We start from the raw sequence: 13866 nt of genomic DNA, 5'->3' as shown, positions 1-13866 counted from the left end.
AAACAGTCAGTTAAAAGATAAATAGTTTATGTGAATCTCTCACATAGCATTTACCTTTACTCTATACACATTGTTTTGACTGTGATATACAGTGTCTTTTCTCTCTCTCTCTTTTTTTTTTTGTTTTTTACAATTCGACATAATGGGTTTTTTTTTTCTTTTTTTCCAGCATGCACTTTAGAACGCCAACAAAAGGCTCCACAAATACAGACTCCAAACTAGAATTTTCCTCACAACAAAACATACAAAACATGAACTGGGATCAAAAGCCTGACAGTTTGACGATGGAGAAGCACAGCATCAGACTACCATGACTTTTACAGGTAAGAGCAGTGTACTCAACACTAAGACACAAAAATACATGTTCTGGATTAAAAAAAATAAACACCGTTTTTTTTTTTCAAGTTACAACGTCATCCTAGAAATACACAAAGAACGGTACCCCTTTGTCAATTCAAAGAGTAAAGCAGCGTGTGTACTACACGAGGAGGATTGTGGGTACAGGGTGACACTTGAACAGCTAGCCAAAAACTGTGCAGGTCGCAACCAACATGACACAAACGTTGTGCACCTGCCTCTCTCTCAGCTTTCAGAGCTGCATTTTCACTCTGTTGTCCTTGTTTTAACAGGCTGCTGAAATCACAGTGTGGATCGGCGCTTCTTGTTTTTTTTTTTTTTTTTTTGGGTGCTTATTGCAAATCCGATCTGATTGTTTGGGTTCATGGGATTTTGCTACTGTGCAGACGTAGCCATTCTAGAAGTCCCACTTTTAACTCGGTAAACTTCTGCTACACTTTTGCTCCACCCCCCACAAGGGGGAAAAGTTTGGAAGAATCAAGTTATGCAGTTTTTGTTGTTAGCCACCAGTAGAGTAATGAGGATTAGTCTGGTAAGAATAATTTGGTTTGTGAAAAGACAAACATCTGCAGCACTAACGCAGGGTAGTTGCATGTTAAATGCACGGCGGTGGCGAGAGTCGGGGGGGCTGGGGTGGGGGACTTCTACAACGGCGACTGCATCACAGGGGGACTCTGTCTCATTCTGGTTTGTGCTAAAAAGTAAGAGTGGCAGCATCAAGTCCACTCGCTGGTCTCTGCTGACCTGGCCTTTCAAACCGCAGATCTTACCCTGGAGTTTTAGGATACAAACACACACACATTAACACACAGCAGAGCAATTAACCTACTGAAAATTACCAAGGGAAACAAAAGCAAAGATGACCATAATGTCACATTTATTCAACTTAGCACATTTGTCTCTCTATACTTTATATACTGTATGTAGAATTTCATATATGAATACACTCCATTTTTAGAACACAAAGTGCCTCAACTGATACATCTTAATACACTTATTGCGAGGAGGGATACCACAGCAAGAAGTGACCGACATTGAGTGTCACGGCGCAACTTAGCAACCAGCCGCCTTGTTACCTGACTCGCCGTCAAAAGACAGATGTGTGGACGGAGCCGCACGGCCCAGATGTGGTGCTGTCGTTTTATTTACAGGAGCGGTATCTATACAGTAGATAGTCTCTTTGAAGGACATGTCCAGTTTGTTTTGCTTTCCTTTTTTTTTTCTCCCCAGTTTCAAAACAGGAAAACAAAAAGAGAAATCAGGAAAAAGGTAAATGCTTATCAGAGTCCTCCTAGGATTAAGTTGCTTTCCTGCTCGCTGAGCCGTGAGCCGGGTGGCTGTCAGTCAATGGGGTTTGTTTTTTCGTGCGTCCTCGTCCGTATTGTCCGGTAGCAGTGGCCTTATGGCTCCAATTGGGGTCCTCCCACTGCAAGAGGTCCTCATACTGATGACAGTCTTATCCCACCGTCATTCAAATAGGAAATGAATTCTCTAAATAAAATATAAACACATCTCTAAATATCAGAAATGCATCATCTGTCTCTGTCAGAACACCTTGCCATGCACACACTATTTTAAATATGTGCACAAAAATGAGAACATAGTACAAATCTATGGTGCTCTTCAAGCTGAAACCCAGAATTATAAAAGCTCTATTGTATATTGCAGTTTTGGGGTGATTCAATAATTTGGTCTACACACAAAGAAAAACGTTTGCAAGAGCTCTTCTTTTTAATTGTTTGACTTTTTGCCGAGCTATGTGTAAGATGCATCTAGCGGTGAGCCAGTTGCTAAGCAACCCTCTGCTACTGGTATAGACATACTGTAGGGATGGGTGAGGCACATCGCTGCATGGTTGTGTCTGCTTTCCACACCTGTTGGTGCACAGAGGCAATTTATGCCTGTCATGAAAAAAGAAGAAAAAAAAAAAACAGTCTCATCGATAATAAATGACGCAGCCTTTCAGCAAAACAAAAAAAAAAGGCTGCTTCAGTTTCAAACGAGAGATTTACAGACTCCGTTCTGAGGGAATTCAGGCTTGTCTGTTTGGTTTGGGGATTAGAGAGCAGCTAATAGCCCTTGGAGGTGGCTGATAAGAAGGGAAACTGCAGAAAAAGTTACGTATCACTTGCATAACGGATTAAAAAAATCTGCTTTCAGGGTGTAAATCATGCAAATTTCCAACTGCAGTTTTGTTCCTTGAAGATGGAATCATTTGTTTACAGTAAAAATATTTATGTCTAAATATTAATGTGGTGGTGATCCACTGATTACAATGCTACAAGCGGCACCTTTGACGGTGCCATCAGGAGTGCACGTTCGTCAAAGTGCTCGTCCTGCGCAACCACACGCAGGTATCTCTACGGATTATTGAATAACCCCAGTGTTCAGTAACCACACACACGAAACACACAAATCATAATTCATTACCAAGAGGGTGAGAGGGTTCTGCACTGAAACCTGACCCCCGCACCCGTTCAGAAGGTTACCTTTCCGCCAAGGTGGCGCCTTCCCCCAAAGCCATTAAGATAGAACGCTGCTCTCTGCTTGTGTGAAACCAGTAAAGACAACCTCTTTGCAGTTATCTGTGAGTAAACAACCAGAGACACAACAGCTTTGGTGGAACTCCGTTAAAGAAAAACAACAAAAAAACAAAACAAAACATAAAGCAGAGGGGAAAAAGTTAATTGGAAATAACAGCAGATCAGTAGAAACCCACATGCAGAGAGAAACGAACACCCAGCTGGCATTCTGCGTTTTTAGACTCCTCTGTGGATTGTTGGTGAAGCCAATGACAAAATGAGACACAATACAAGTCGAGTGTAGTCCCCCCAAACCCCAACATAATAATATTAAATTAAAAAAATACAAACTCCTTCGTATATACACATATATGTATATACGAAGGAGTATTTTTTTTTATATAGTTGTCCTCACTGTCTGCCTCGTCCCTTCTCCCCTCGCCACACTGCTTGCAGACGATGGTTACAGGATGATCCATGCAAAAAACATGAGCAGGCCCAGCAGCAGGTGAAGAGTGACAGACTGTACGTGTGCTTGTGTGAGTCAAAACACAGTCCTGAAAGACAAATTGTCCATCGCGACAGCCATCCCTCCGGTCTCCGTCCCAAAAATAAAGTAGCAAAACAAAGACAAAGTCACAGTTGTATGAGGTTAAAATGAAGTGACATCTCTCTTTCTTTTTTTTTTTTTTGGAAGCCCGTCTTTTTCGTGGTATCTAAATATAGCAACATCTAATATCCCTGATTATTAATATGTCCTTTATTAAATGTTATGGCTGCTACTTCTGAAGCCACCAGTGAAGAGTTCTTATTGCAAGTCTCAAAGTACGGCAACATCTAAAGGGAGCTCCAAGTGACACAGGAGAACTGACTAGTTACTTAAGGGTGTTAGCTAAGCACATGTACCTTCAAGGAAAAGGGGGAAAGTGAGGAGTTGCTCAGGTTGCCCAAGCCACTACTATTAGTCTTAGCTACAAGGTCAAGTACTTATCCACTAGCCACAATATCTAGAACAGTTCAGATATAATACCAAAGGGAGGTGGTTTAGTTTGGGGCGTAGGATGTGGGATGGTTTAGACCGAAAAGGCCCGGGGCGGGACGTCTCACAGGATGGAGGGGATAGGGGAGCGAGAGCGCCGCAACGGGCAGGGTGATCCGTAGGGCGAGGTCACAGGAGACAACCTCAGGGCGTTACCAGCCATGCCCGCTATGTTGTTTAAGCTCCGGGATTTCTCATAGCCTTCAGATGAGGGGGGGCGACAGAGAGGTGGTGGTGGTGGTGGTGGTGGAGGTGGTGGTTGTGGTGGTTGTGCAGGAACAGGACATGAACACACACAGGCAGGCAGGCAGGCACGCAGGCAGGCAGGCAACGATCCAAGTCCGAGCCAGCCGAGTGAACCGAGACAGGAGACAGGAGTGAGACAGAGCAACAGTAACATACTGTATGGTGAGTGCATGCACAGCACATTTCCTGACAGTGGCAGTAAAGGCAGACTGGACTTTCAGATATTTTAGATGGAGCTGCTCTGGACTGGCTGAGAAGGTAAAGCCAAAGAGCCACAGGTTTACTGGCTCATGATGCATTAACACTGGAAACTGGAGCTTGAAACCCTGTCTGATCAGAAAGGATACATCAGACCATCCCTTTAGTTCTCAGGATTAAGTAGTGAACCATCTCGGATTTACAACTTATTGTAAATTTTACAACTAGGAGGCTAACTTGAAATTACAAAGTTCACATGATTTGACATTAGCCTCATTAAAATAGTTAAGTATTTAGCTTAGTTGGATTTAGACTGAGATACTAGCCATACTAGTGTGGTGAGCCAGTTAGCTAATGTGCTGATGCTCCAACATACTGAATGTCGTGGTTATGGATTAATGAAAAAATTAAATGTTTCCAGTTTTTTTCCTATTTCTCTGTTGCCATTCAGCTAACAGTGGTTCTCTTGCTCCTTCCCACTCACTCAACCAGTGACTTAAACCAGTCAGCTTTAATCAGCGGCTCCGACTATGGGAAATCCCTGTGTCATTCAAACTCCAGTCTGCCTGAGTTAAGTCTGCAAACCTATTAGTCAAATATTCAGTATTGTTGTTGTTATAAAACAAAAAATAAAACATTAGCAAGTCATTCATCTCATGGCATCATCATTAGTATTTTCTCTGACAACAAATAGTTTATATGTTATAAACGTTCTGTCTAATGTCTAATAAATGGTACAGGAATGCTTGTATAAACTGAGAAACATTCAAATATATAACATTCATCCAAGTCTACCAACATGCACATTATGGATCAAATATGCGTTTTGTTTTCGTGTGTATAAATCCAGGTTGCAGCCTGCACATACTGATGATGATGAGGATGATTAAAAAGACCCTAATTATCAACGCTGTAATAATCTGCACAGATTCGCATTTGACAACAGCTCAAACTCCTAAAAATGCAGCACGTGATGTACGCTGGCAAATTTGCATCCGGTCACTTGGTGCAAAATAAACAAGCAAGCCAAAGCAGCCAGATCATTAATGGAGCATGCCAATCAGCTGGCGTAAACACTGATGAGGAACAGCTAATGAAAACGTGGCCTCATTACCATACTGCATACGGCACCCATTTGTTTCACCGAGAGGAAGGGTGTAAATTAAACCAGGGCTGTTTCAGAACCAGCCGAGCAGGCAGAACAAAGGACAGGCTTTGGTCTGTGCCAACAGGTAGCAGAGAATAGAAAGGACCCGATGTTTTATGCATTAGCGTCAGTGCGGCGGCAACAGCAACCACTGACTGAAGCAGCACAGCTGCTCAGCCACCTACGTCGAAAAAACAAGGCTGGTGAGGTGTCTTGCTGTGAGAGAGATAACCCTGATGTGATCTCTAGAGAATCTGGACCAGCTGTATAGTGGTTTAACCTGCTAGATTATCTCAAAGCCCAGCTCGAATAAGGCTCCATGAGTAAACCTGAATGATAAACTACCCCGGGATTCTTTTGAAATTGGAGCTGAAATTCAAATGAAAAAAATCTTCAGTTTACAAGTGGCACTCTAATGGTGTGATAGCATTGATTTGCCTGCTATAGAGTGAGTACTGTAGCACTATGAGGCTATTGAGCACTAACACTGAGAGGAAGACATTTAGATTAGCTTCCTGGAGAGGCAGTTAACTTCTGATAGGAGGCAGTTAGCCGAGGGGTTAGGCTTACACATTACAGAGTTTATTAACAGATCATTAAAGCCTCAAGATGCTTGAGATAAAATGGAGGAATCTAACAAACATGCTTCAGCCTTTTTAGCTGGTCAAACTCTAACTGAGAGTATTTTACAAATATAATGTGTTGCAGTGAACACCTGTCAAATCAGCTGCAGCATGACCCCATTTCCACTGTGTGAAATGCTCCATTTATACATTTTAATTCATGACCTTTTCTGCTTTTGAAACAGCTACAAGGCTTTCTGGAAATTCAGCAGATGTGAACTTCATGACGACCTTTAGCTCGGGTCAAAGTGTTCGGAAGGTCAAGCCCTTTCTGAGTCTGACCTTTCCACCAGTGCTTTGCTTCGGGGACTGGAAGGTGATGACGGACCGGCAAGTCGTTCGAAAATCAGACAGCAAAATTTTGAAGAGAAATGTTGTCAGCTATATTTCTCATTGGAAACAGTGTGCACTGTTCCTATATCGGGTCAGGAAACTTTGCAGGCAAAGTTTCAACACTGTCCAATCACAGACAAAAATCAGGTCCTCCTGGTGGTGCAACCAGAGCCATGGTCAACTCATAATGTGAGCAAATTGACTTCTTACGGATCTGACTTTTGCTCTTCAGAAAGCTAAGCTCTCTATTTATGTGTGACCTTGAAAACTTATAAGGTCAGTAGGCTGAGTTCATTAGACCTGAATGTAAATGAATCCACTGCATTATCAGCTCAGACATTTATAGCAGCTGATCTTAGCCTGTTACGATGTTACACACAAAATGTTCATGAGTTGATGGGATTGAAATCTATTCGTTTAATGATTTAATGATTCCTCTGACTGTGAAATATCTGCTGGTGTATCATCACCTTAGAGGCAGATGATACGAGGGGCAGTTTACTTGGGAGCTTGTAGATGGGCAATGGTCCTGGCAACAGCCAGAAAAGTGAGGCACGGGTCATACATTTATTCAAGTGTTTCCAGGCAACAAGAAAACATGAATAAATAGTGAAGGAAGCAACAGTTCTGAGTCAGCTGCATGGACACTGTTGCGCCTCAGAATTGGCAAAAAAAAAAGTTGTGCTGAGTGGACCAACGGCAGGTCCACAGGTTACATTACCTTGGCTGACTAGGCCTGAACAAACAGCCTTCCCCCTTCCAGGGATGTTGGTGTCCCAGTCGCTAAGGATACGGATCAGCTGATGAGGATTGCGACTAACGGCTGTGGCTTTAAGATCTTTTCTTAAAACATGTTATTCTCTGATGTCTGTATTCTTAAATGTCTGAAATACAAACTGACTGTTTAATTTAATAAATTCAAAGAATATTCCACTCATATGGAGAAAAAGTCTACAGAAAGAACTGATGACTAATTAATCAAAAATGAATCTGTGTTAATGCACAATAGCAAGCATGACTTTCACAATGATTCTTTCAGACAAGAAAATACAGCATGACTCCACTTTTATGAAATGACTGCCGTAATAAATTCATCCAAACTTTCAAACATTTATCCAATGAAATGACATTGTAAAGTAAAGCAGCTGGATTCCTCCGTGCAGTTACCTGTTTTCCGTATCCCTCCATCTGCAGGGCAGGTGTAGTCACTAGCAGCGAGCAGGAAGCACGTCCCCCCGCTCCGACGATCCTGTTCCCTGGTGCTGGACCTTCGCATGGGGACCCTCTCCTCTGGAGACATGGTCAGGTCACTGCCCCCGCTGCAGTCCGCTGACAGAACTGTGAGACAGGAAAAATGACTGGTTATACTGTAGTAGTAGTACCTCGGATCTGGCTCTTTTTCTTTTTTACTGGTTCCAATAACAAATTTCACATTCAGTTTATTTAGTTCACACAATTTCTAAAAATCTGACAGTCTTACATGAGGGTCTCGAGAATCCTGAATTTATTAGACTCAGATTCAGTAACAGGAAAAGGTCTTATGGACTGTACTTACCATGGTCTACAGCTTTAGAAACGCCTTAGATTATTTTCAACTGAGAAACTAAATAATTCAACAACATGATAGTTCTATATGATTTCAAAGGTTTTACTCCCCTCTTCCTTCCACTTCAGCGTGCCCTTAATGTCATATTTCATAATGAGTTTTAGGTCAGACTGATGGCTTTTAATGTGACTGTGGGCTGTTTAACTGAACCTGACCTGACTGGACTACTGTAGTGAACTATTCTGTTGTTACAGTGTTAGTCAAACATCAACTGTAAGTTAAAAACATGTCTTTAAAATCTGATTTGCTTTCATATGTCTTATTGTACAGAAATCATCATTAAAAACAATCAACACAATCAGAAGCTTAAACGTATTACATCATGCACTATCGTCTTTTTTATTTGCACTAGGTAAAAGAATGTAAAGTAAGAGTTAAATTATTTATCACCATAAAATGTAGTGTTTAACAATTTCTATATAATACATTTTTTTCCCTCACAATCTGACACATCACACTAAATCTATCTACCAACTCTAAAATGTTTTCTGGGGAACAATGGATGAGAAATGTTCTTCCCAGTGATGTACAGCCAGAAGGAGAGGATCTGGTGGGTATGGGAATAGGGGAGTTTTTGGAGGGGGGGTGGGTTGGGGTGCCACAGTCAGTGTGTCACGACAAACATCAAACAGCCTCTCACATTAAAAGCCTGCACCAAATGTCACAAGCCCCACCATGCAGCACAGCAGAGGTCAAAGGTCAGACTGTGTGTGGAGCTCCAGAGGATGAGATGAATTTATTACAGTCAGTGGATTAAGATTTCTATTATTCTCAATAAATAAATTACTACAGCCTTGTGACTTGCTGTGCCAAGCTACATTTTGATTGGACAGTTGGTGTTTGGGGGAGGAGTTGAGCACATTTAAAAGAAAGTAAGATAACACAACATTATAACAAGTATAAAATTATAGACGTGATACAGGAATAATCATACGGTCCTGTTCATGCTACGAACACTTAATAGCTAATAAAGTTAATTTATTTGTGTTACTGTAAAGGTAACAACATAAAGCATGAGTCAATCTAAAGGACACTGAGGGGGGAAGTAATTTTGCATACTGGGTATTTTAAATGACCTCTAAGGAAATCACACAGGCGACCAAACCAGATTGGCTCTGTTTGTGTATTCAGCAGAGGTATGAATTATTCCATGCTTATTAAATATAAGCTTCTGAGACCTAATAAACAAACAGACTGTGAGGAGCCCAGACCGCGCACCTACCCCCAGGAATGTCTGCACTAGAATTCAAAGAAAGTCAGTATATGGAGGTCGACACCAATTTCCATCAATATCAGATGTGTCAGAGTAAATTACTGACATAGGCCTAGAGGGAAAAACAGCCACCTACGGTTTTAACAGCAAATGAACAATCCCTACTGGAAGAGAGACTTGGACACAAGGACTGTGAATTCTTATCAGCTTGAGCTATTTCACACAACCATCTCCTACTCTCATTGCCTTTTGTGTTGCCTTCCTTATCAGGGTGGCATGCAGAGATGAAGGCTATAAGGAGAAAGAGCTCAGTCTTCTGTGAGGGAGCTGCTGTGGTGCTGTGGGGGGAAAACCATTTTTAGTCTCAGAGGGGAATCTGTCAAATGGCCACTGCTTTCTACCTGAGACGAGGTCCCTTATGGATTCTCCTCGCTGTCACTTCATAAATAATGCCCTTCGGTGTAACGTGAACTTTACTACTGAAGTGTGGTTGCTCATAATTTTCTGCCCTGTACGGCCGTGGTCTCACCATATGGTCTTACCTGAGCGGTTGCGTTCTAGTACCCTGCTCCCTTTGACGTGGCACAGGTCACCTTGAGTGCTGTTGCAGGTGGTGTTGAGGTCGGCTTTGCAGTAGGTAGGGGACCCTCCCTGCACTGCCTGAGGGATGTGTTTCTTCCTCTTTTTGGGTAGCTTCTGCTTGGCCATGGCCAGGGAGTAGTACATCCCAAAGTTATTGACGATAACTGGCACAGGCATGGCTATCGTCAGCACACCAGCTAAAGCACAAAGTGCGCCCACCACCATGCCTGACCAGGTCTCTGGATACATGTCGCCATAGCCCAGTGTAGTCATGGTTACCACAGCCCACCAGAAGCCAATGGGGATGTTCTTGAACTTGGTGTGGGTGCTAGCAGTGGGGTCATTGGGCTTGGCGCCAATTCGTTCAGCGTAGTAAATCATGGTGGCAAAAATTAACACTCCCAACGCCAGGAAGATGATGAGCAGCAGGAATTCATTGGTGCTGGCCCGTAATGTGTGGCCCAACACCCTTAGCCCCACAAAATGACGTGTCAGTTTGAAGATCCGCAGGATACGAACAAAGCGCACCACCCTGAGGAAACCCAACACATCCTTGGCAGCCTTTGAAGAAAGGCCGCTCAGCCCTACCTCCAAGTAGAAAGGCAGGATAGCCACAAAGTCGATGATGTTGAGCACGCTCTTAACAAACTCCAACTTGACCGGGCAGAAGGTCACCCGCACCAGGAACTCGATGGTGAACCAGAAGACGCAAACGCCCTCCACATAGGTGAGCGCAGGGTCGGTTTCAATCTCATACTGCATGCCCGACTCGGTCACACTGCTGTTCTGCAACACCTCAGTCTTGTTGATGATGGTGTTGAAAGCTTCATGAGTCTCTAAGCAGAAGGTGGTGATGGAGACCAGGATGAAGAACAAGGATGCAAAGGCAATAAACTACAAGACAAGAAAACAGAAAAAGAGAAAAACGGATGTTACTCTCAGTCCACCCCTGATATTACGTGTAATTTCAACCATAGCGTTCTATACACTGGAATATGTTAAGGTAAGTAAGTAAGATAAGTTTAATTAACTTGCATCAATTTGAATGGACTCCAGAGAGAGCAGCAATCTATTAGCAAGAACAACAAATAAACACACTCTTCCCCGTGATCCTGGTGGAAATGTGGCATGGGAATGCAGATGCAGTCAGATTTAATTTACTGCTGCTGGTATGTTGGGCAGCTGGAGGTAAAACAAGCAGGAAAGTAGTTAAACCAACCAAGCAAAGATAAGACTTCAGTGGGGAATAAAGAAAAGGTGTTTATTTTGTGCTTTTGCATTTTGTGCAATTATGTAAATCTCTTACTGTGTTTTAGCATACTAAGTGATGCCACATATCCATGTAGCTGCTTTGTATGTAATGACAGGATATTGCACTTTTACCTGTTTAAAAAAAAACAATTTAAGCATGTATTAAAATACCAGGAGTATTAATGGAAAAATTCCCGGTGGATCAGTGCTTCACTACCCTTTTTACATGTGACCCTTTACAATGAAGCTCCTTGTGATTCCTCGTCACAGGCTGCATATGTGTAGTAGCTGTGAACAGCTCAAGATGTGATTTTTTTCCCTTGTTTCTACTCAGAATCTTGAAGAAGTACAATTAAACTAAAAGCGGAGGAAGAGGGGATTATAACCCTTGTGCCTGTTTAATGATGGCCTTTGGAGTCACATGTGAGTGTGTGTGTCCTTGATCCATGACAAGTGAGAAAACTCCACCTGCTGATGAAGACCATTAGATACTGTTAAAAGCCAAGAAAGAAAGCTGGTGAGCCGACTTTAGGATTAATTTATCAACTCTGTCCATCATCTTTAACACTATCTGTGATGACGTACATGTGTCTCAATTTTAGAAGACAACACAGGGATTACAATGTTAATCTGGCTAAAAATGAAAGCCACCGTTTCCCATTCGTTCCCCTTGTGTCTGAGCAGTTTGTCCAAAGGCAAAGTCAGGCAGAGATAGCGACACCTAAATAGTCCTCTTGAGTTCTATTTGCTATCCCCTTCATTAATATCTGCTGCCAACATGAAAAAAAAAAAAAAACCTCAAACAAGGACTTTCTATTGAGGCGCCATGTACTCACCAGCTTTAGGCAAGGTAACAGGAGAGAGACAAGAGTGTATTGAATAAAAAGAAAATTCAATTTGTTATTGGCAGCAAGGGAAAGCAAAAACATAAAGCACTAGCTTCATTAATAGAAAGTTCTATTTGAAAAACTCTTAATTATTCTTAAGTTGTTGAAACAGAGTTTATGTAACTTCAGTCTCTGGCTGGCAAAATGACAGCATGTTGATACAATGCACTGGGATCTGTCTGTTGACAGTATTAAATGATGAGTCACATGCAGATTTTATTTTGTTTTTTGCCCAACAGATCTTGCTTTGTTTTGGTCATCCTTTGCAAAGTGTTTATGAAACCACCTGTCAGATGCCGAGCTGACATCCAGATATTCCACCTCTCTGGAAGAAGCTCAGGCTGAATTTGCAAACATCCACGGCTTTTTCCGAGAGCTAGACGGAGCAGATTTCCACACATGCAGCCTACTATGCTCTTTCTCTACCTTCCTCCCACAGTCCATCCACTGGTGTGCTCTGCCTACTGAGCTCTAAAGAAGTCGTTTTACACCCTGCCTTGTTTTTGGATTGCATGACTCACACACTCTCAGAATATTGCCACTATTTGGGTCACCCTGCTCCTGAACCGTGTGCGTGCATTCACTCTAATGTTGTTAGCATGCGCACTCCTCATACATTATACACGTCTTCATCATCCTGCAAGTGCAACTGTTCATCCTCTGCTCACTGACATTGTTTAAAGCATCAGACACCCTCAGTCTGATGAGGTTACCCAGCATCACTCAGCTGTTACTTAGCACCATCAACTTTCTACGTTCAAGAACCCGGAAACCATTTTCTTTTTAAATTTAATTAAACATTTACTGATTTAACAACCTTCCTCCATAATTTTCCCTCAGCCTCCTGTTATTAAGTTCACTTGCACGTCGTGGTCAGCAACATACAGTAGTGATGGACTGAGAGTCAGAGCATCACACATGTAAGAGATCCAGGTTTTCATGTTTCCAGCTCTAACGTGGCTTGTGAGTGAGCTGCATCTGGCCTATTGAGCCTGCTGCTAATATAGAGGGGCAGCTGTTAGGACAGAGACTGGAGTCTTATTTCCTCTTGTTTAGATTCACCCAGGTTGTAAACAAAAGCAAACAAGACAGCGTTTGTGCAGTGGCATCTCATCCAAGCAATAATACTGTACTCTGTACATTACAGCACACTGTATGCAAAGGATTTTACTTTTCTACTGCTTTTCTTACTAAAATATAAGCATGAGATGCTGCAGAAGCTAATACATGTCAAAATAAAGTCATGAAAATGTCACTAAAATAAAGATTATAACCTCACAATTTGCCACAAATAAAACACACTCACTGTTCTGTGCTGGAATCAGCTGTTACAAAAAAATAAACTTCAGCAAATAAATTCACACAAAAACTACAAAAAGGTCTCAGGTTTTGGAGGCGAAACATCTGTCACAAAAACCTGTCAGAGCCATGGACCCATGCAGCAGGGGAGCAGACTTTATGAATGAGAACATCATATAACACAAAAGCCTGACTGTTTGTCTAGTTACTTGAAAAAGAAAAAAATAGTAGTAGTGGAGGTGTTATGGGGTGGATGGATTTTTCCTTTAAAAATGCAAACTCCTGATGCAAAAATTCAACTCTCACTGCTCAGCTCTGACTTTCTTTCTGCCTCACCCTTCTCTGTGTCTTTATCTCCATCTCCCTCTTATCATGACATTGGCTGAAACAAACAGCAGGACTACCTGAGCTGTTTCCTCGGGCTGCTCGGATGCTGCGCCAACTAATGACAACTGCCGCCTCGTGCTGGGCCGTAATTTCGTGGCGTTCACGTCTACCTGAGCGAGGATATATCATCTCCCCAGTGCACGCCAGCTTGTAACAGCTAAATCATGTCACATTAA

At 42.3% G+C, this 13866-nt stretch overlaps 1 protein-coding gene across 2 annotated transcripts in view; it reads right to left on the bottom strand.

The window, feature by feature from the left end:
• Positions 1-685: 685 nt before the first annotated feature.
• Positions 686-13866, bottom strand: part of kcnc2 (potassium voltage-gated channel, Shaw-related subfamily, member 2) — a 67630-nt gene continuing 54449 nt past the window's right edge. The window contains exons 2-5 of one of the 2 annotated variants that reach the window (XM_041030589.1): positions 9827-10760; positions 7633-7803; positions 2847-2942; positions 686-1848 (exon numbers count right to left, since the gene is read on the bottom strand). In XM_041030589.1, coding sequence (XP_040886523.1) covers positions 2881-2942; positions 7633-7803; positions 9827-10760 — 1167 coding nt within the window. In that variant the 3' untranslated portion in view covers positions 686-1848; positions 2847-2880. Of the gene's footprint in view, positions 1849-2342; positions 4120-7632; positions 7804-9826; positions 10761-13866 lie in introns of those variants that run through there. The other variant, XM_041030588.1, reaches the window with a different exon arrangement.

Source organism: Toxotes jaculatrix, chromosome 22 (genome assembly GCF_017976425.1).
Source record: "Toxotes jaculatrix isolate fToxJac2 chromosome 22, fToxJac2.pri, whole genome shotgun sequence".
Taxonomy (NCBI): Eukaryota; Metazoa; Chordata; class Actinopteri; family Toxotidae; genus Toxotes; species Toxotes jaculatrix.
Note: the sequence above shows the minus strand (reverse complement) of the source record. Positions and strands in the feature narration are given on the sequence as shown.